Raw genomic sequence first — 23,479 nt, 5'->3', positions numbered from 1 at the left:
TGACAACAGAACTCGAACTTAAGTGTTTCACAAGTATGTAAATAAAACGTGCCGTAACTATCTGGCCTATAAATTTAATAATTACCAAACTAATAATTAATAATATAATAATTCAGCCTATATACGTCCCACAGCTGGGCACAGGCCTCCTCTCATGTGCAAGAGGGCTCGGGCTATAGTCCCCACGCTAGCCCAATGCGGATTGGGAACTTCACATACACCTTTGAATTTCTTCGCAGATGTGTGCAGGTTTCCTCACGATGTTTTCCTTCACCGAAAAGCTAGTGGTAAATATCAAATGACATTTCGTACATAAGTTCCGAAAAACTCATTGGTACGAGCCAGGATTTGAACCCACGACCTCCGGATTGAAAGTCAGACGTCATATCCACTCGGCCACCACCGCTTTTTCTGAAAATTCTGATAAAGTCAAGTCTCTTTGAATAGCCAAATCGCCACGTAGCGAATAACTTGCACACTATTTCCTATTCTCCTGAGTTGCTCGCACTCAGCTCGATGCAGGGATGCGAGCTGTACATGGCGAGCAGGCGTTTCTCGCACAGTGCGCGCAGTAACTCGATTTGCTGGTAGCACGCGCACCGTGAACAACGCCATCTAGCGAATAACCTGCACACCTTAAGTACATATTCCTACTCACCTGAGCTGTTCGCGTTCGGCACGGTGCTTCTCCTCCATTTCTCGAACAATGCGGCGGTGCGAGCTCTCCATGGCGAGCAGGCCTTTCTCGCACAGAGCGCGCAGTTGCTCGATCTCCTGTTGGTAGCGCGCGCGCAGCCCGTCGCCGTGGGCGTCCGCTGACACTGCATTCTGCGTGGACGGTAAATGTGTGTATCAGGGAAATTTTAGATGAATAGCGACATTATGTTGCGTTGATGAAAAGCTCTAAAATTTATTAAATTAAAATCAACACTAACAAAATTAAACTAATTTTATAGTTTACACTCACCGAGTTGTTAGTAAATTGGAAATAATTTAAAGTTAGTATGTCTCACGACACAGGTAGTTACTACATAAATTCAATAGTAAAATGAAGCACATACTAGCGAAGGAGGTTTCAGCACCGTATTAACTTTATGTACGAATTTCATACTCTGGTATCAAAATGTTATTTTTTACTTTCTTTGAATAATAGGAAGTGCCAAATTCAAAAATGAAGGATAAATATTTTTTCTAAATTGTCCGAGATATCAAATAACAGTATTAGGAAATCACTAATAATATAATAGGTAATATAAAAGTTTACTTACTTGATTAGTAACCTGGTAAGCCGCGCGCAGGCTGTCCAACTGCGCGCTGTACTCCGAGTCGAGCGCCGCGAGCCGCCGCTGCAGCGTGCGCGCGCGCTCCCGCAGCGCGCCGCGCTCGCGCTCGTGCTGCGCCAGCAGGGCGGCGCGGGCGCGGCGCGCGGCCGCCAGCGCGCCGGCCTGCTGCGCGCGCGCGCTCTCGCCGCGCGCGCGCTCGGCCTGCAGCCTGCGACACGACCACGCGCTATTAGTGTTGGAAGATACGAAGGAAGGTTAGTCACGAGAGTGCTACACGGGGAGGTGTCCTTCGTTTCGCATATTTTTTAAATAAAAATAATGAACAAAAAAATTAACTTTTTTATGATTTAATTAATTACAATTTGTGATAAAAGTGAAATGTCGTTACACCAAAGAATCAATTATATTGTTTACGAATCAACGATTTTACTATAAGTATGTATAAAAAACAACCAGTGTATGCGTAACGAAGGGCAACTTTAGAGTTTAGTAGTTACAGGAATCAGTGTGACTTGTTAAAAGGTTACATTTGACATTCGAAATACCACTACGTGGAAAGTATTAATATAGCAATACTAGGTAGATAATGCAAGTGGTAGTGAGATCGGTCGGAGAAAGGGATTTCACTCCCTTCAAATTAGTCACAAGTGATGAAAAATGAGAGATTTTGAGCCAGTGCAAAACTCAGTAAATATTGAAAAGAAAATCAACGAAAGAAACAAAATGAAAAAAAAAACGAATATAAGATACATAATTTTCAATTTAATTTACTCTTTTATTGTTGAAAACACGCATTGCATCCATTGATGGTACTCGTACCACAAAAAAGTAAAACTAGTCAGAAATCAAATCGAATTAACATTCATAAAATTTTAAAATTGTAAATATTTACCTGTCTAGCGCGTCCTGAAGCTGCTTGCAGTGCTGGCACGGGACCAGCGCTTGCAGAGCCTCGACGCGCCGGCGCAGCGCCTCCACGCGGCCCAGCACTCCCTGTCCCTCTCCCGCCCCCTCCTGCGCCCCCTCCGTCTCGCTCGCGCCCCCCAGCGCACCCCACACCGCCGCAACCGCCGCCTCCGCTCGCTCGAGGCTCTCGCCGATCTTCGTCAAGTCTTCACTGTTACCCGAACAGTCACTGGAGAAGAGCGCACGACACTCGTTCGAGAAGTGCTGGAAGAGGTACACGAACTCCGCCTCTTGGGTGGGGTCCGCGTCCAGGGAGGAGATGGCGTCCGTCGGCGTGCGGGGAGCCGGGTCCCTAGGGGCCGAAGCCCTGAACGTCCCTTCGACGACGGCCACCCGCGCATCTACTAAAGCTTTATGCGCCAGGACTTCGGCTAGCTGTTGTAGTAAGACGCGCGAGTCCAGACCCGGTGAACCTTCTTTGCCTCGCCTCTCGCCGAGGCACTCGCGGTATCTGGCCGCGATGTCGCGCACGGCCGCGTCCATCTCGCATCGTAGATGATCGTGCGCCGCCTGCCACCATAGTTCTAAATCTGCACGATCTTGAGCCGTTAGAGTTAGGCGTCCTGAGCGCGCGCGGTCAAGATTCTCTTCGCATAGTTGGGCTGCTCGTCCCAGAGCGCGTGCGACTTCAGCTTGGACTAGTTCCGCGCCGAGCGCGTCGCGCGCCGCCGCCCAGGCTTCACGTACTCTGGCGGCCTCTAATCCGGAGCGTTGTTCGGAGTCGCCATCGCCAGGGGCGTGAGCGAGAGCCTCGGAAGCCAGCGCGGAGCATAGCTCGGCCAACTTGTCGGTCTTATATCTGTCTACAGCGGCGGCTACTTCGCGCTGTGACGCTCGGAGCGCTTCCAGATCCGCGCTTTGGATGATAAGTTCCGAAGCCCGCAAGTCCCTCGCCTCACGCGTGCTGTTCATAAAGTCGATCTTCCTCGACAGAATCCTTGCCAGGTAGTCCAGCGAGCTCCTCGTGCTGGTGATATTCCGGCAGCTGTCTCCGCTTATCTTACACTTAAGGTTATCGATTAATTGACTAGTTTCGATTATTTCAGACTTTATTAATCTAGCGAAGAATCTGCTCCCATTGGACGATTCCAGAGCCTCTTGGATCCTGGTGACCAGGACTGCCTCGTAAGCTAGTTTCTCGGCTAGGATTTCTAAGCTCTTCCTCTGCGTGAGCTCACCCGCTTCGTAGAGCGCTGCTTTCTTCTTGGAGAGTTCTAGAAGCTTCGCTCGGAGCTGTTCTTCTAGCTGAACGACCACTTGCGCTACGCTGTCATTGGCATCTATTTCTCCATGCTCGCAATCAACGACGCACTTATCGAAGCACTCTTGAAGTCGCTTACTGACGTCAGTCAAGCACTTCTCCATGGACTTGATGCTGTATTTTTTCTCGAGACTAGGGGAAGGTGATCGCCTGGACTTCGCGGCTCGCATGGCGCTCATTTGGCACAAGCACTCGTTGACTTTGTCGCGGGAGTGGATGACTACACTCTCGAGGCTCTGCAGCCTATCGAGTAAGTGTCGTTGGGACTGGGTTCCTACACTCTCGGGGCTGTCTGTGAAGACTGGACTGTTGGTAGACCGTGTGGCCTGGCTTAGGGATTCACACGAGTTTGTCAAGTCTGGCCTGTTCTCGAACGCTGATGCAACTTTGGTTTCTAACGACGTCAGTCGAACGAGCATCTTCATCGGCTCCGAGCTCGTTGCCAATGCGCTGTCTAGTGACTTCCTCCTTAACCGAGCGGCTAGCCTCTTCGCTCTTTTCTCTTCTGACGAACTCTCGGTTTTGGGAGCTTTCTCTTTGGCAGGCGACGCACTCTTTGACGGAGAGTTTATAATAGGAGCAGGTTCTCCCGTTTCCAACAGCGTGATTTTGTTTTCTAGCTCAGTCAGTTTCTCTTCGACCTCCTTACCTAACGTGAAGGATTCTCTACCTTTAAGAGATAAGCTTCGCCGTTTTTCCCTGGACTCTGACTTCTGTATTTTGTGTTTTAGCGTTCGTACTTGCTTATCGGAAGCCGTCAGTTTCTGCGTTAAGTCTAAAATGCGCGCCGCCATCAAGTCGATCTCTGACCTACTGCACTGCTCTCTCAACTTCATTTCATTTCTCAACTTCATGTTAGTAATTTCCAGTTCATCGTACATGTTGTGAGAATCCCGGAGTTCTTTCTTCATAGTTTTGATTTCCTGTATGGCTTTAACGAACCTTGATCTAAGCTCGACGTATTCTTCGATAAGTCTGTTTTTCTCCAAGGATTCTAAGTCTAAGTTTCTGCTGAGGTTGCTGAGATCGCTGAGAGAGCCGATGCTCTTTCGTTTCTCCTTGATTGGCGACTCTGACGTCACGCGCCCCTCCAGCTCTTTGATCCTCATGTACAAGCCATCGTTCTCCTTTACGCTCTTCATGAGCTTCTCGTTGAGTTCGTTCAGTTCCCGTTGTAGTTGTTGCACGTTCTCCTGCGCTGAAGCCAGCTGCTTCGTCAACAGCTCGCAGTGCTCCGTCGACTCTTTTAGGAAGTTCTGAGTTTCTGTTAACTTCGTTTCCCACGTGGTCTTATCCTGGTTGTACATCTGTTTTAATGCATCTAAATTTTCAGCCTCTTTAGTTCTGATGGACAACTCTTCTTCCTTTTGCTGCAGAGTGGTTACTAGTTCCTCCATTTTCTTTTCTCTAAGAGCAGCCTCGGATTTGAGTTTTCGTAGGCGTGCGAGTTCTGACTCAGCGGCGTTGACGTCTGAAAGTGCAAGCTTCAGCTGTTTTCGTAGGTCGTCGATTTCAATAGACTGTTTGTCGATGGTCGATATGTAGCTGCGTTTGCGTGGCTCGTTTGGCTTTTCGTTTTCGTCGACTTCGTCTGGACGGCTTTCTTTGGCGGAATCTATTTCATCTTTGTCGCTTTTTGGAGTGTCTCGCGGTGGCGTTTGGTGGCAGCCTCGCGCGCGGACTTTTTCTTTGACCTTGCTGATGGGTGTTCTGTTTAGAATGGGTGACGGTGGTGGTTGTGGCGCCATGTCTCCCCAGTCCGCGCTATCTCTTCGACCGCCTTCTGAAGCTGTTCGGTATTCTTCGTCCGACGAGAATGGTGCTGATCTGCTCGTGATGGGAGTCACGGGTGTGATGGGTGACGTGGATGACTCAGAAGCTTGGTCGACGCTGTCTTCCCGCAGGAGCAAGGATAGCGGCTTGGATTCTGGCAGACCAGCGGTGCGGCGCATAGCGGATACCCAATTGGCTCGTATGCCTGCCGTTACAGCTGACAATACGATATGTTTGCCATCCCATGTCTGAAAAAGAAATAATAACTTATTATTTATTAGTATACATCTTTTGATTGCTAATGGTAAGTTTAACGATTTGTAAGTTACATGCACCAATTCGAAAATAATAACTTTAGGATATCAGACTAACCTCAGTCTCAAAGGCGTATCCATTAGTAGATGCCGACGTCGGCAGCTCCGCAACCCTCGCGATGCCACTCAAATCAATCACTCCATCCATCAGCCCCCTATGCTCCGCATGCGGGTCCCTGAAGTACAGGAGCGCTGCACCTCGGAGCACGAACCAGTGGCGCGACCACCCGCCGGGTCCGCGGCGTTGAAGCCAGCCGGCCCTGGCGTGGAGAAGACGCTCGGCGGGGAGTTCCACGCGGCCGCTCTCGCTGGCTTCAGCTGCTTCGACCACGTCAGTGGGCTCGCTTCCTTCGCTGGCTGAGCTAGAGCTCCCTTCTTCTGGTGGTACGGCGCCGTCGGGTGACCCTCGAACCTATTGAAAGAGTATTTGATTTTATTGCTGCCAAAATGTTTGATCTTTTATGAAGAATGGACTGACGAATTTTCTTCCATTATAAACGGTAGGTACTCTATGCTGAAAATATTAAGACTACAATATTTTTTTTTGAGTAAAAAAGTAATCTCCAAGGTTTTTTTATTTACTGGAAGGCCAAACTGAGAAACTGCTCTAGCGTGAGGAGCAGCGCCCAAAGACAGTTTTGTTGCCTTCCTTATTGTACCTACTTTATCCGGAAAATACTAAAGCTATACTATTTTTGGATCGCAAAAGGGTTATATACCGGAAGGCGATCAGGTGCCAAGCGGGTCGGCCGCTCTAGTGTAGGCGGCAGCGCCCGACGGCTGCGCGGGCGTGTCAACGAAGCAGCAATGTCGCGCAGTTGCTCGTCGTATCGGTGCTGGAGTAATGGCGACGACACGCTGGCAGCTGAGGAAAGACAACAACTTTTAGGTTGGCTAGGCGATGGTACGCGGCAATAATGATTACCAGACGTTGGTCTGACCGGGTATCTAAAGAGCTGATGCCAATGTCACGGGTTCTTTATTAGGCTGAAGACCCTACCCAGTGAAGAATCCTGTTGCACTGTAATGCCGTCCGTTCGGCTGTCAAGTGATTCACGTATCTTAGCGTAGAACGTTGCGTAAAGTTCGCTATTTCTCACTTCACACTCATACCTAAATATGAATCCACAATTCACGTAAAACCTATCCATTTCCCATATCTGTACTATCCATACTTTTGTTTTTCGGCTGGATATGTAACCATCATAATACCTTTGAATAGTTTTAAACCTTGTAACTCACGATCATCAGCTGTTGTGGGTGTGGACGGTTCAGCCCAGGTGTCTCGGCGGCGTGAGCGCGCCTTCTCCTCCCCGTTTATCTTGTCTCTGGTCGGCGGCGAGGCCGATGAGACTGGCTGATCGGTGTACACTGTGGACAAGACAATGGGCAAGTTAGTATGTGCACTAAATGTATTTATTTATTGCGAGGCATTATGTCCCATTTCTGGATAAAGGCCTCTCCCCTATTCTTCACTTCTTCCCGGTTTTGGGCTACATGACATTAAACTGTCAGATATTCAGTATGAAAAGCTGGCTGGGGCATATATTTTAGCCTAGACAGTCAATCAATATCAGAGTAGGATACTGACTCAGGGTGGCGGCGGAAGAATGGCTAGTTCGCCAAAAGTATCAATCAATATCGTAAAAGTACAATTTAATTCTCTCAGAAAGAGACAAAATTTATAGAAAGTGTAAATAACGTTAAATATACATCTATGAGGAACGCGGCTTCATAAATATTATATCTAAATTCCAAAACAAATAAATTCTCGTTTTTGACAGGGATGTCAACATGGTCTCCTTATTCTAGGCCGAATGAGGAATATGAAGATCCGAAGCCGCACTAAGAAGAGGTGGGATACGTCATTACTAAACTACAATGGAATAACAAATGGTCTCATCAGAAGATCAGCGCTGGAAGCCACCAGCAACATGCTGAGATGAGGCCATTTCGTGGCACTTTATATATACTTTCTTTGTTTTTGTTATATCATGTAATTTAATGTGTCTTGTTTGTGTTTACGAATAAAAACTATTCTATTCTATTCTAAATGCATAGTGCAGTGGAACAGATGGAAAAAAATGTTAAGGGAATGGCTTTCGATGAGAGGAGCGCCTGGTATGGCGTCCGTTAGCTCGATGGGTGGACGTCATTTACTGCGGGTCCTTTCTGGCTGGATGATATTATATTATTATTCTAGACCTGTCTTGGTTACATTGTGATCAGGGTTTTTGGCCATCTATTCCCAAGAATTGAATCAGGCATTCGTTCTTACAATAGCGCCCGCCATGACGTATTAGCCCTGAGGGAATACTAGGCCTTATTGGGGTCCGGTTTCGGTATTTCTCAATCGTCTTATAATCACGTTCTAACTGTTCTCCAATTAGATTTTGCCATAAACCTATATTTATTGGATTGGAGTGATACGGTTTAACTGTCAACTATTATTGATCAGCCGGCTCTAAGGCATTGATAGAGCGGCGTGGTTGATCTTGTATATAGTAGAGTTTCATTGCAGTTTCTAGTGCAGAGGAAATGGAATTAAACCAGACGGGCCGTTACGTTCCAGGATCTAGAATATGTAGATGCCAACTAATCTTATTTTATTGTCTAAGTAAGGACAGGAAATAAAAAAAAATTATACATTAAATACGAACACGGGCGGACGTGTCTTTCTTCGAGACCACGGGGATAATGCCATCCTCGAAACGTCGGAGGTAGTTTTAAATCTTAATTATACGCGATTAAGTCCCGTATTCGTAATTAAAAACAGGAAACGAGTGCATGGGACACATTAGTTATTGGACAAAAAATTATATTACCCCAAGAAAGTACAAAATTTTGCTATAACATTGGCCACCATCATTTCGTTACTCCACCAATAATGTATTTCATAAACGATTTTAATAAAATTAATTGTACACATTTAAGCCTACACTACAAGCACATAGAATATGTGGTCAAAAAGTCGTTTCTGAACTGAAGTCGGTTAAATTACAGGACCGTTAAAAAAAAGACGAGTGATTGGCTGAGACGGGGACCGGGCGTGCGCCCGCGGCTTATTTACTACCTCACTCCCAGAGACTACGTCCAACAGACACAGAACTCGAATGCAATGGAGTAATTTTTTACGTTTACGAGAACTCGCGTTAGATTTGTTTAATTCTTCTTGAGTGTTCGACCTCACCATTTTTAATACAACAGATAGCCTTTGTTTTTCGCGTGTCTTAATATTTTTAAGGCTGAGTACAGTTTGTTCGACAATTTGACATAGTTGATCAGGGACTGCTTTTGGAATGAAAGTTAGGTATCCGGCCGCGTACATTGCGCGATGCGATATCGTGCTTGAATGCAGCGTCAATGGGCATTGATTGCAAGCCGTTCATACATGTTCCGTCCATAAAATAATCTGTGGCTATTTCTCTCTATGAAAAGGAAAACGAACAATTTCACGTTACAATGTAACGTCTATTTCGGGAACTTCGAATCCAATTCGAATACTGATTGTAAGTTTCAGTTTATTTTAGTTTAGTTTGACAAAGTCATTACTTGGTCATGACTTCTCGATATGTATAGGGAGCGTGCATGAACTGTAGGAGGCAGCACAGGAGCCGTCAGATTTTTGGCGCGAGGCGTAAATGTGATGTCTATTGTTCCGATGTCGCCCAAAAGATGGCAGAACCTACTATGCACAAGAAAACACGTGACGTGTAAATGTACATGTTTTTGGTTCCGGTTTAGGCCACAAGATGGCAGACCCTCCAACGCGCACGGTCCCTATCCCGTTCGCGAGTTTGAAAGCAGAATGTCATTGACTGACTTAGGTGTGTGGCGAAAAGTTAACATAACCACAGGGCGAATTCTTTAAGCGCTGCGTGCTTTGAAATAATGTGTTCTCTTATACTAGAAGCCTTAAGGATAAATACATCTTCATTTTCTGCGTATCGCATGCCACAAGGTCGAGTAAAAAGTTAAAAAACACATTCGCCCTTTTCCCTGATTATTTACGAGGGATCTCGGCGGTCCGGAGATCAAATAATATAAATGAACTGTCATTATGTAAAATTGTAGTCTGTTTGTGTAGGGTTGCCAGGTGTTGCAGTGGGTTCCTATTTGGTGGACTGTATATTAATATTAAAATGCTGGCTCACTTTAACTTCATGTATCGTACTTCTACAAAGAAGACATGACCAGCTCATCGTGTTTTTTTTTTAATTTATTACGAGCATTGGCAACTAGGCATCAGCTTAAACATAAAATACAAAAGTAAGTACATGGCTTAATTTATACCTAATACCTAACTAATACACAAAACAATGAGACATGAATAAAAAAGTTACATCAGATGATTAAACATATTTACAAACTGCCTATACTGTGAGTAACAATCACGCAGATAATAAAAAGGCTATAAAAATGCGTGGTATGTATGCGTACCACAGATAAAAGAAATAATTCTAGTCTTTTTGTTGGCAATGCTGGCAACACCAGGTGAGAAGTTCGGAATTGGCGGGATTTTTAGCGTGTCAATATATTTGACAATATGGGAAACAATACAAAGTAAGCATGAGTTTTCTAATAGATGTTGACGCCGCCAAAAAGCCGCTCGCATCGAAGTTGCGTTCTCATTTTGTTTAAATTACATGAAACTTGGCATGAACATTTACGCAACATGTAGGTATCTAATGCTGGTACAGTCAAGGTATTAAATATCGACACGAACAAAGTGCCAAAAATATGTACACACTACTTTAATGTATAGGCAATAAGGTCGTGTATACATATTTTTGGCACTTTGTCCGTGTCGATATTTAATACCTTGACTGTACTAGCTTTCGTTGCATAAAATTATGTTTGTTGCTAAGAATTTTAATACAAAGTAATAAAATAACAGCGAATAAAAGTTTTAAATAGGTACAAACTTCTACAAAGCTAAAGACAATTATATTTTTTCTATCCTTAAATCCTGGTAACCCTGCGTGCACGCTCGCAACCTCACAGGGAGTTAGTAATGCCGCTCGAGATAAATTGTAATTGTCTCATTAATTACTGCATTATAGTTCTCCGCTAAAGTACGTTTTTCAGTAACGAACTGGTTAGACCTTTTTATTGAGTGCTTGGGAAGAAAAGTAGTGGAAAAAATAAAGATACATATTTCAGATCGGTCGTATTTTTTTACTAATTAATCTAGGTTAAAATAATTACTCTTGAGGTTTGATACTTTAGCAGAATAAATCGTAAATAGCCTCTATGCAAGATAAAATGTGGCTTTCTATAGAGATGGGTCTTTATGTTACATGAAGCATAAGGACTCTTTTGTGATGGAAAGCCACAAATGGCAGTCATTTAAATCAACAGTATGTTGGTGGAAATGGAAAATGGAATCGAATTTGTTTCAGTTAAACATCGCACGAAAAAATCAAAAGTAAATCTATTACATTTAATATTGATTAAATATCACTGGATGAAATTTGTGTAAGTAAATTTAAAAAGTGTTTAGCTGGTGTAAGTTTTTCATAGTTCTAATATTTCCAGAGGTTCGCAACCCAAATGTTATTCATTTTTACACTTTTGTTAAAGTAAACAACCGCTAACTAGATCTTTGGCGGCGCCACCGATATATTTCAATTTATCGCAAATATGAATCAAAAAGACATACATTACCATAGATATCTTGTCGTTTAAGCCCTTTCCTGTTAAGGTATGTGGTATTAACAATTTAAAGCCTATTTTATAGAATACGGCTGCCTATAAATTATAATTATCCGCGCGTTTATAGTTCTCATATCAACATATTTTTGCATATTAATAAGTTATTACGCGAAGTCTAGACTTTTAAACAAAGTTTTAATAGGTCAAGCGCCCTTACTTCTGCATTTATATACTATGCGTTTAAGTGGATTGGTATTATATGTAAATATAAAAATACATTTTTTGAAAAAAAAAAAAAATTTTTTTTGATAGGTACAAGCTTTTATCGCTGCCTGTATTTTTCTTTCCACAGGCAACTAATACTCATCGAGACAAATCTAACTACTTCAAAGATCATTAGTTTAGTGTTGTTTTATCATAGAGATCCCATGGCCACCTCCTGTCTCCATCATAAGATCAGGTCCATGTCATCATAATATTGCATTGTCATCCGATTTACAAAAAATGTCAAATGTCATGTTGAAAATTTCAGGTCAATGGGAAATCGGTAAAAAGGGGGTATAAAATATTATTGGTAACCCTCACATTTCTCAGGGCCCACTAAACATTCGCTTGCGACCCGGTCACGACCCATAGTTTGGGAAATGCTAATCTAACGTATACGACGTTTTTGTCGTGTATATCGCTTAGCCGGTTCTCATTAATTTGTACTATATTTCGTCACTTTATCCTGTGTATTTGATAATATAAGATGCGGCCAAGTCTCCGCGGGACTTATGGGGCTAAGTGTACGCGTTTATTAGTTTTTGTCGTGTTATCGCCACGTTAGTCGGCCCTCATTATTCAGGAGCCCTAGGTTATATGAATACTAGTCATACTACACAGAAGCTCCGTTTGTGTTAATATGACGCACTGTTAGCATACGTACATAAGCACATCGAGTTTTTTTTCTTGCGCAAATGCATTTTAATGTATTCCATAATTTTATAAGCTACAACTTAGTAAATGCTGGAACGAGTTAAATATTCAAAGGAAGTCAGGCCTTTTTGTACGGGGAACAAGGAACGTTTTACAATAATAGTAAAACTAATGGCTTTTTGAGCTGTAGTCACGAACCCCCATGATTCCGCCATTTTGAAAAAAAATGTTAAACTGAATCGACAAAATTAACCTATAAAATTATCGAATCTGCTCACCAAAGAAAATCAATTGAAAGTACCGAACTGTAGACTACATCCGGATACTCGTATAAGAACTATTTTTCGCCCAATGGGAAACCTTCGATTTCGCTCGGTCTATAAATTTATAGAATAGCAAGTTTTCTGACTCCAAATAACTATAGTTTTGCTTTTGAAATTGGACTCTGAATCGTTTGAAATTTATTAAAGGAATAACTTACGTACCAACTTACAAATATGTACTTACGTACGATCAAGTTAATGAAAAACCACAGTAGAATCCTCAGTGAAGGAAAACATCGTGAGGAAACCATGCATAAAGCGCAGAAATTCAAAGGTTTATGTGAATTGTGTAGTATCCAATTCACATTGACCTGGCGTGAGGACTAGCCCAAGTCCTTTCGCGCATGAGAGGCCTATGCCCAGCACGGGATGTAGGCTTATTATTTTTATTTAGCATCTTCGGACTCTCTGGCATGTAAGCTGTGCTAACCCAGGTCCCTCGGTGGCGGTGTAAATTGCGCGCAGCTAGCATACTTCTTTATTGGAAATGTATGTAAATGCCGCCATTCACCAGTCTGGCTGTACTTAGCGTCCAGTGTCAGCTGATCTTTGATTATTAATATAGCTTAGCCCGGGATGTAGGCTTATTATTTTTATTTAGCATCTTCGGACTCTGGTATGTAAGCTGTGCTAACCCAGGTCCCTCGGTGGCGGTGTAAATTGCGCGCAGCTAGCATACTTCTTTATTGGAAATGTATGTAAATGCCGCCATTCACCAGCCTGGCTGGACTTAGCGTCCAGTGTCAGCTGATCTTTGATTATTAATATAGCTTAGCCCGGGATGTAGGCTTATTATTTTTATTTAGCATCTTCGGACTCTGGTATGTAAGCTGTGCTAACCCAGGTCCCTCGGTGGCGGTGTAAATTGCGCGCAGCTAGCATACTTCTTTATTGGAAATGTATGTAAATGCCGCCATTCACCAGCCTGGCTGGACTTAGCGTCCAGTGTCAGCTGATCTTTGATTATTAATATAGTCTTTTAAACATGTGCGGCTTAATCCTTCAGTGTCTTGTCACTATTAATGTGCCTGCTCTTCTTGAGCCGACTGGTATTATCAGGGATGATGGCAAGAGGCCTGATGGGGTATCCTTGGTTCCTTGGAGCTTGGGACGGATGTAAGTGTGGGATTCTACCTGCGTAGACACACTGGCATCGTCCCACCTCCAACAAGTTTTTTTACAGAAATCGCGTCGCGTCTGGTTGATTTAACTGGTGACCGAAGAGCTGGGGGCTTCTTCGCAGAACTGATAGCAGATCCGATACAACGAGGAAATGCCGCCAGCATCCTTGGTACAATGCCTCAAGGGTCTATTTTTTCGATTTAAGCTTCGTAACACCACTGTATATATCCATTATGTATACTGTTAATGCGTTAAGTAGGTATATACTTAATATATAGTTTTGCTAGGCATATTTGTTATTAGAAGAATGCGGCAAACTAAAAAAAACTAGGTGTGATAGCTGATAGCATAGGAAGCGAAAATCATACAGTATTTTTCAGAACGAGGAATTTGTTGTTTTACTGTTACTGAAATTGGTGTGCCATACTGTGGTTGTATCGTACTGTACCCCTAGTGTAAATTAATTCGATAGCGAAACGTGACGTACGCGTTTGCGTTAAGTCTCATTTTGTATGGGATTTTCAGTTGCCAAAACGTCCCGCTTGGCGCGCTGTTTCTAAATCCCATACAAAATGAGACTTAACGTAAACGCGTACGTCACGTCAGGGGTCCTGGTTTGTGTTCACTGTTGCGTTTACACTATTTCCTAACTTTTTTTACCCCTGGTTTGCTTTATACAACGTCTATTTTTGATATAAACTTATACAAACTTAAGTTTTAGTGCTACGAACTGAACGAAAAATGCAATTAATTTTTAAATTTGTTCAAGTGGCAATAAATCGACACGAGTTGCGAATTACCTATTCGCACATGTATCGTAATATGCAAATATTCGCACCAGTGCAGCACAGAAGCCGAAGTTAGATTGGTGCGAAGTATTGTATCAAGTTTCCATTTTAACATTTAAGCCACTAGATGGCAGACCTTTCTATGCGCAATAGAGCCAGCGTGAAGAGTAGGGGGCAGCACCTGCTTAAACAGGTGATTGGTTTCGCTTTCGATTCAGGCCACGAGATGGCAGAACCTCCAACAAGAACGATTTGTATTTATTTCGTACATCGTGATAACTCGTGACGGTTGTGACGTCGCAGGCAGTAAATGCGACGTTTTCGGTTAAAACGAAGTAGAATGCTAGCTAAATTCTTTTATAAGGAAAAATAAAAGCCGTATCTATACTTTTTATATAACCTATGAAAGACAAAGACAAAGCATTTATTGCAATCATATCAAAGTGTCATTAGAGCCACTCTAGGCTATCATATTGTATTGTATTGTATTGTATTTATTTATTTGCAAAGAATAAGTAGGTACAAAAGTGTCTTAGGTGGTAAATGACAATTGGTTGCTTATTCTGCTATTTGTACTAAACAGGTTGTACTAGCATTTTTTTTTTTAATACTACGTCGGTGGCAAACAAGCATACGGCCTGCCTGATGGTAAGCAGTCTCCGTAGCCTATGTACACCTGCAACTTCAGAGGAGTTACATGCGCGTTGCCGACCCTAACCCCACCCTCTTACTGACCGGCAGGAACACAACACTATGAGTAGGGTCAAGTGTTATTTGGCTGCGGTTTTCTGTAAGGTGGAGGTACTTCCCCAGTTGGGCTCTGCTCTAGATCTGGAATGACATCCACTGGCTGTGCCCTACCACAAAAAGCGAGATGACATTCGCAATGCCCATACCTCTCTTTTGGACGTAGTTTAAGGACGTACCCGGGTCCAAAAATAAAATCTAGCATGCAAAAATCTTAAAACTACTACAAATCTGGCTGTATATCTTCAGAGAGGAAATCTTTTACACTATAATAGCTTTTATCAGATAATAGCTTCATTAATTTGTTTCTAAATCTATGTACAGGCAGTTCTCTTATAGATATTGGTAACTTGTTAAAAAGTTTCATGCACATAACGAAACAGTGATTCGAATATAATGCTGTCCTGGGAATACACAATTATGAACCAACCTTCCAGGATCCCGTTGATTTCTGGTAGAGGCGCTTTCAGCTGTTGTATATAAATACATATGCCTCTTTACAAACCATGTTTATTAAGCGTCGTCGGTTGCTGCGTTTAATGTTCATAATAATTGCATTTTATTGCTGCGTTTCATCGTGTTTAAAATGGAATGATTTTTGTATGTAGATTGATATCTTAATAGTGCAGTCACGGCTGAAAATATCGGTACGAAAAATGTGCCAAAAATATGTAATACACTACCTTAATATATGGGCAATAAAGTCGTGTATACATATTTCTGGCACATTTTTCGTATCGTTATTTACAGACGTGACCGTACATTATTTGAAAGAGCCCTGTTTATAAATAAATGTCTGTGTTTTTACAAGCTTTTATTTAACTTGCCCTGTTACCTGCCCACAGTAATCTAATACCAAAAGCGGTTATCACACTGGATGCGATTCACACGTGACATCCCACTCGCACATCGGAGCGACGTGCGAATCGCAGCCAGTGTTAACCGCCTAAGGCAAAATGTACTTAAAACATGTTTTATTTAGTTTAGAACAATAATAAAATAGGAACATATTGCTTTGCCAAATTGTCGCCTAAGGCTTAACTTTCGATTTTGCGATGTTCAAATATGGTCAGGTAAGTAATTAACATGGATTGAATTGATGGCTTTATCGTTTGCGTTTATGATGTTTTATATTTCGTTGGCAGACCGACTGAAGATATCAAATTCTTTATAGGATTCGGTTCGCTTTTTTACCCTATTTTTTACATTTCTATTAAATCCCTAAAACCTACTCTTGACGACCGGTTTGGCCTAGTGGGTAGTGACCCTGCCTACGAAGCTGATGGTCCCGGGTTCAAATCCTGGTAAGGGCATGTATTTGTGTGAGCATGGATATTTGTTCCTGAGGTGTTTTCTATGTATTTAAGTATTTATAAATATTTATATATTATATATATCGTTGTCTAAGTACCCTCAACACAAGCCTTATTGAGCTTACTGTGGGACTTAGTCAATTTGTGTAATAATGTCCTATAATATTTATATTTTTGTATTTACTCTTAAAATCTCGCACAGAGGCAATGGGCTTAAGACAAAAGAGAAATCACCTTTTCATACAAACGTAGTCCTCATTTTCCTCTCTGGATATTAACATAATTGAAAATTGTTGTATATAAACCACAGCTATCCCCTACGTTAGATTTTTTTCGATTTTTTAATTAATAAGAATTAGGAGCATTTAAAAATTTGTATGAATCTGTTTTTCGCTCTTAATTTATAAAATAATAAAAAAAAAAAACGAAATAAAACTTTTTAACAAAAAATAAAACCGACTTCAAATATTACCAAAAGCGCCATATACCTATAACATTTGAAGAATTCCCTCGATTTCTCCAAGATCCCATCATCAGACCCCGACTTGGTGCCAACGGGACCATCTCGGGGTTATACTCGTTCGATTAAAAAAAAAATTGAAAATCGGTTCACGATTCTTGGAGATATCAAGTAACATACATACAAAAAAAAACCAGTCGAATTGAGAACCTCCTCCTTTTTTGAAGTCGGTTAAAAAGTCAAATGTAGCGGCACGGGCATAGCTATTGGTTAATATACAACGAATTATGTAGAAATATATCCCATAGTGTCAATATAAAGAGACGAAAAGGAGTACTATGTTTTCATAGGGAAACGGCCGTCCGTTTCCTCATAAACTCGAGTGATGAAAACGGACGATTTGGTAGAAAATCCAAACATATGAACTATTTTCATCGCTATTTAATTGTGTGTTAAAATGATAATTAATAATAAAATAATTTTGCTTAAATATGAAAGTTGTACTCATAATATTTTAACACGCATTAATATATTATAAAAATAAACAATAGTTCTCGCGAAACCGAGGTCTTAGAGCCGGCTGTCACGCGTCAAGATTTACTGTTAAAAAAATGGGCAAGTTTAATAAATATGAATGAGCACGTAGACAAGTAGATGTAAATCATCGACACCCACTGCGCGCTGCGCGTGCGCGGTGACTTCGTCCCCCCCTCCCCTCCCATCCCGTCGGACGACCTCGCGACCTAGGCCGTCACAAATTAATATTATGTAGGTGTCAAATGTCGTTTATTGGAAAGTGTGAAATCTATTATTTAAGAACACAATAGGTACCTATTACTAATACTGTTTAGTGTCTCATAAGAAAGCGCAATGTGCAGTAAATATTCTTTTTAAATCCACGTTACAGGTATTTTTTTCTAAATTTTTTTATACTCAAAATTAAATTTAAATTTTCGTTACTGCCTATTGATTACCACATATGGAGTCCGCGGACACCACACTTTTATTTATTTATTTAAACTTTATTGCATATAAAGAAAAAAATTCAAATGGCGAACTTAATGCCAAAAGGCATTCTCTACCAGTCAACCATTGGGTCAAACTGAGATATTTGTGTTTGTTGGTGCAGAAGAAATTAATAACAATTAATAAGGAAAAATTTAAACGTGAAGTCAATTAATATTAAAAATATACACACGGTTACATACTACTATTTATGTCATTTATAAACACCAAACTTTCGCACTCTTTTACTTGAACCTATGGTCTTTAGGGTCGGCAATGCGCATGTAACACCTCTGGAGTTGCAGGCGTACATAGGCTACGGTGACTGCTTACTTTGTTTGCCACCGACGTGGTATAAAAAAGTCCCAATTGACATGTGCAACCTATACGACTTCACACAACAAATCATGTTAACCCCTGAAAAACATTTTTTGTTAATATTAAGTATGTATTCATATTACTTTATTGATAAAATGACAAATTTTACATGTCAAAAGGGTAATTCATATAATACTACCCTACTTAATCTTTCTGGTTTAACCCATTGGTTGACTGGTAGAGAATGCCTTAAGGCATTAAGTCCGCCATTTGTACCTTCATGTATTGTGCAATAAAGATTAAATAAATAAATAAATTAGGTCGGTGTCAATTGAAGTACAATTCATTAAAATAATAATTATCAAATTCAAGTTAAATAAAATAATATAAAAAAAATCAACACAATTCAAATATCCCAAAAATTAAATTAAAATTAAATCATTATTATAATATTCTGACAGGTCATAAAAGGAATCATGTAGTCCGCCATTTTTTTATCGTGTGTGGAATGTCAGGTCATGTTCAATATTTTTAATGTGTAACTTTCATGAGTGCAGACCCTATACGGAACTGATATGAGCGGCCGAGCTCTCATACCAAATTAGTATGGGAGTGCCAATGCGTGACAACCGTAAGTTGTCTTATCTTATATCTTATCGCATTAATCGCTCCATCTAGATCGTAAATGATCCGCGAGTCCGCTATATCGGGCAGCCAATAACCCGGGTGACTAATGATGAGCTCTGGGGCCCCGATGACGCTCGCCTGCGTCACGATGTGGCTTTCTAGGGACCGAGATGAGTAAGGCTGGCTATACCTTAATTGGTAGCCAAAAAACAGCTTCTGTTCGTCACGAGTGTGGTATTTTTCTTTGAACTTGGCCGGACACACTGCCGCGCGTCTGAATTGTCTAATCGGGTAAAAAAAATTGGGCTTTTTCTGTAGACGTAACGAACATTAAAGATTTGAGTACATTTTCCTAAGACTTTTATCATACATATGTATTTAAAGAAGTAGTTAGAAGATTTTAACATGCCGATAAGGATAAAGTACGAAAATTAGGATTAAAAAGCGGTTTATTTTATGATGTCCACAGGAAAGACGCATAACCTTAGTTTTTTTTTTTTTTTATAAATAAATATTATAGGACATTATTACACAAATTGACTAAGGCCCACAGTAAGCTCAATAAGGCTTGTGTTGAGGGTGCTTAGACAACGATATATATAATAAATAAATATTTATAAATACTTAAATACATAGAAAACACCCATGACTCAGGAACAAATATCCATGCTCATCACACAAATACGTGCCCTTACCAGGATTTGAACCCGGGACCATCAGCTTCGTAGGCAGGGTCACTACCCACTAGGCCAAACCGGTCGTCAAAGTTACATCATAGTTACATCATAATTTTTTTACATCATCATTTCTCAACTTGAGTTAACCAGATTTGCACAGGATAATGTTCATGAATATGAAAGCCGCTTTCACGAGTAACAGTACTTACAATATCAAGTTAATCCAATTTCTTATCCGTTTTCCCAAAATTAACCCAGCCCCATAAACCACGTGAATATCCAATAACTCATTATTGCATACATCGATACAGCACCAAATTAAGGCCCGGTACTTATATTTTGAGCATAATGCACCGACCGACCCGATTCGCGGAAACTTTCGCTTATGGTGCATTTTTCCAACAAATATTGGCTCAATGCAGTTTCCTGTCCATAAGTTACTACTTACTTTGCCAAGGACGTATGTTACTTCATTGTTTTAACGCAAAACCTACCATATATTAGTTGAAATAAAGTTAAAAATTGAATAAATCCCTAGCAACGTATAAGGCGTCGGGCGTTGGAATAAAAAGACCGCTGGAATACCTGTTGGGTTGGGAGCGGTAATTTCAATCGAACCCTCGAATTACGCAACGATACCATCTACAGGTTTCAAAGGAAAAACAATAATTATGCGTTTAATTTTAAACACAAATGTATACCATATGTAAAGGTAATAAGGTCAAGTTCACAACTAATGTAGAAATGGCGGTCATCTCTTTTCACGTGTAGCGTGTAATTACCGACAGCACGTGCGAGATACAGATATTTACGATAGATTGTGTTTGGTATACATTTTGTATGGTTTGGGTGTAAGCGAATATTGTTTTACGGGGGCTTATTTTTGAGGCAGTAGGGGTGAATATAAATTCAGCACCAAAAACCAAACAAACGGTGAGTGAACCACTTAGGGTTCACATATGATAGAATGGAAATCCTAACATTTCCTGAACGGTCTTTTCTTCAAAAATTCGCCCATTCCTAAATTCATGTGGGCCATTAGTCTCTTACTCGGCATACAACGTTGTAAAAAGTAACATTAACCTTCCCTTTCCTCTTCCCAACTTTTAGCTAGCTTCTAGTGGTTAGTTACGGTTTCAAAAAAACCCTGACACTCGCCAAGTCCCCCCGGAATAGACGAGTTGTGTGTGTTTGAACCGACGAAACGCGGCGGGGCTACATTTAGGATCACAGCAAACTAACCACCCCCGAAACGGCCGCACTATAATTGATTGTAACTCAGGCCAAGGCGTCCAAACTAACTCTGCGCCGACTAAGGTAGAAGTGTCACCATAAACATTAAATTCCTATAAACATACGTAAGTTAACTTAAACTGTAAACAAACTATGACCCAATCAGCATGGATACATGTTACGGAGGCTAGTTTTCGGTGCAGCGGAGCTATGTAATTGTGGATCACTAACTTAACTATGGGATCTACTCTTGCGGCAGTATGAAGACGGACTTATTCAGGTGATAATGTACCCATCACTATTCAACACCGCGCCAATGAAAGAGATGAACGCTCATCGTTACACTGTCACGTAAGATAAATATAAAACGTGTCATTCACTAAGACGCGTGCCTTGACTCTTATTGTCATGTTTTTAAAGGTTAAACTTGACAAATCTGCGCGTCATCGTGGATGACACGTACTATACGAACATCATATACGTATTGGACTTGACTATGTCCCACTATACCGGTGGTTCCGGAGGCTAGTTTTCGGTGCCGCGGGGCTACATTCCGCGTCACGCGTGGCCGCGGCGAAAGTGAAACTGCACCTGAGACTGTTTAAAAAGCGCTTTTTCATTTGCAAACATGTCGAGTCGTGTTGAGTTGTTCAAGTTCACCTTACACTTAAGGCTTCTATTAACGTTGCAACACTTGCAACAAATGACATGCGGCATGCGATTTTATAAAATGACTAAGTAAGAGCAACGAATTCCATCGATCGATGCATTGCCGCAATGTATCGCAAATCGCATGCGATTATCCGTTAGCTGTAATATTTAGAATAAAACGCTTATAGAGAGGTAAGCGTGCAGTAGATGTGCCTAGTTTCTTAACTAGGTACTTAACGGAGACGTCAGAGAGTTCGTGTCGATGATAATCTTTCTGATTGGTGTGAACTGTCTTCTGGCGTCCCTCAGGGGGGAATTGTCTCTCCATTGCTGTTCTCAATTTTTATAAATAATATTGCAAAGTCGTTAAAATCTTGTTACCATCCTTACGCAGATGATCTGCAAATTTATTCAGCGGCCAACCTAGAAGTTTTTGATTCTCTCGTAAGCCAAATCAACGCTGACTTAGAATCCATCTGTACGTGGGCTTCGTCATTCGGTTTAAAAGTTAACGCCATGAAGTCGCAAGCGATCGTTGTTGGAAGTCCGTACTATGTCTCCAGACTGTCAGATCAGGTGGCACCTAGAATTTTCTTTGACGGAATTCCAATTCCTGTCTCACCCACTGTCAGAAATCTAGGGATCATCATGGATCAAACCCTTTCTTGGGCGCCACATATAAATTAATTAAGCAAAAAGCTGTTTGGATCTCTCCATTCATTAAGGCGCCTGCAGAACTTCCTTCCTGTCGATACGAAAACCATGCTGGCTCGCTCTCTTTTACTCCCTTTACTCGACTACGGCGACGCTGTGAATATGTCTGAAGAACTTCTTGGCAAGTTAAAGCGATTACAGAATGTTTGCATTAGGTTCATTTTCGCCCTACGGAAGTACGATCATGTAACTTACTATCGTAAAGAACTTAATTGGCTTCCTATCCGCCGCCGTAGAGATCTCCACACTCTTTCTCTTCTATTTAATGTTCTATTTACATCTCCTCTTTACGCCTGAAAGACTGCTTAATAATTTTCATTTCCTAGTGTATAATTACTAATTATTATCCACTTTTTTCATTCCTTTTTTTTAGTTTAATTTCCCTATTGCTTTATGTATGTATTTGTATCCTCTACTTTCTGGTACCTTGTTGTACATGCTGCTGCATTTGTTACCCTCTTCTCACTCTCTCCTCTCATCTACTCAAAGGTTAACTGGAAGAGATCTCTTGAAGGGGTTCGCCTTTGTACTTAGCTTTTCCTAATTGTAAGTTCCTTTTATTATGTGTTTTTGTACAATAAAGAGTTAATTACTTTACTACTACTACTACTTAATTTTTTAACCATTTAGTCCCGGTTGCGAATCGCGATAAGGGCATTTATTTGTGTATTGAACTTATGTATTTGTTCCTGAGTCATGGGTGTTTGTATTTATCTATATAAGTATATATATCGTTGCACACTCTTGGGCACTAACCCATAGTACAAGCTTCGCTTAGTATGTATGTGTATACTTTATTGTATAATGTAAATATTTATTTATAAAAGGGTTGATCTGTTTATAAATTCGATACTTCAGGTAACCAGGTATCATGGACCTCCGGTTAAGAACCACTGCAGTGTCACTGCCTTTTCCGTTTGCGTCGTCAACGTTGTGAATTACGATTATCGCTTTTAAAGCGACCCAGACAATACGAGTATGCAGCCTAAAATGCTATTTATCGTCTTTCCCAGCCTTTAATTTAATGTCCACGGGCGACATGACTAATTTCCTCGGAAACATACAATGTTTAGTGTTTATGAAGTTGAATCGGGCCCGTGAGACTAATTCTGTTTTAAGAATTCGATATGGTTTTCATCTTATTTTGATACGACTTTGAGTCGTGTATGCTACATTTACATGCTTGGCAAGTCTTGACAAGCATGCACAATCACAAGCATGTGAACGAAGGCTTGGCTTGCTTGAACTTGCAAAGTTTGTCGCCGATCTAAGCTTGCGGCAAGCGCTTGCGACGTATTTACACGTTGGCACATACTTCTTCTTCTTCATTC

General features: G+C 41.2%; 1 protein-coding gene across 5 annotated transcripts in view; it reads right to left on the bottom strand.

Moving 5' to 3' along the window:
- The window catches only part of LOC133521646 (protein outspread), a 427,057-nt gene that overhangs the window by 8,434 nt on the left and 395,144 nt on the right, over positions 1–23,479 (bottom strand). For 3 of the 5 annotated variants that reach the window (XM_061856728.1, XM_061856732.1, XM_061856730.1), the window contains exons 7-12: positions 6,828–6,968; positions 6,317–6,462; positions 5,656–6,009; positions 2,176–5,531; positions 1,269–1,491; positions 659–828 (exon numbers count right to left, since the gene is read on the bottom strand). In XM_061856728.1, coding sequence (XP_061712712.1) covers positions 659–828; positions 1,269–1,491; positions 2,176–5,531; positions 5,656–6,009; positions 6,317–6,462; positions 6,828–6,968 — 4,390 coding nt within the window. The remainder of the gene's footprint in view (positions 1–658; positions 829–1,268; positions 1,492–2,175; positions 5,532–5,655; positions 6,010–6,316; positions 6,463–6,827; positions 6,969–23,479) is intronic. The other 2 variants (XM_061856729.1, XM_061856731.1) reach the window with 1 other exon arrangement.

This window comes from Cydia pomonella, chromosome 9, assembly GCF_033807575.1.
Source record: "Cydia pomonella isolate Wapato2018A chromosome 9, ilCydPomo1, whole genome shotgun sequence".
Lineage (NCBI taxonomy): Eukaryota > Metazoa > Arthropoda > Insecta > Lepidoptera > Tortricidae > Cydia > Cydia pomonella.
Note: the sequence above shows the minus strand (reverse complement) of the source record. Positions and strands in the feature narration are given on the sequence as shown.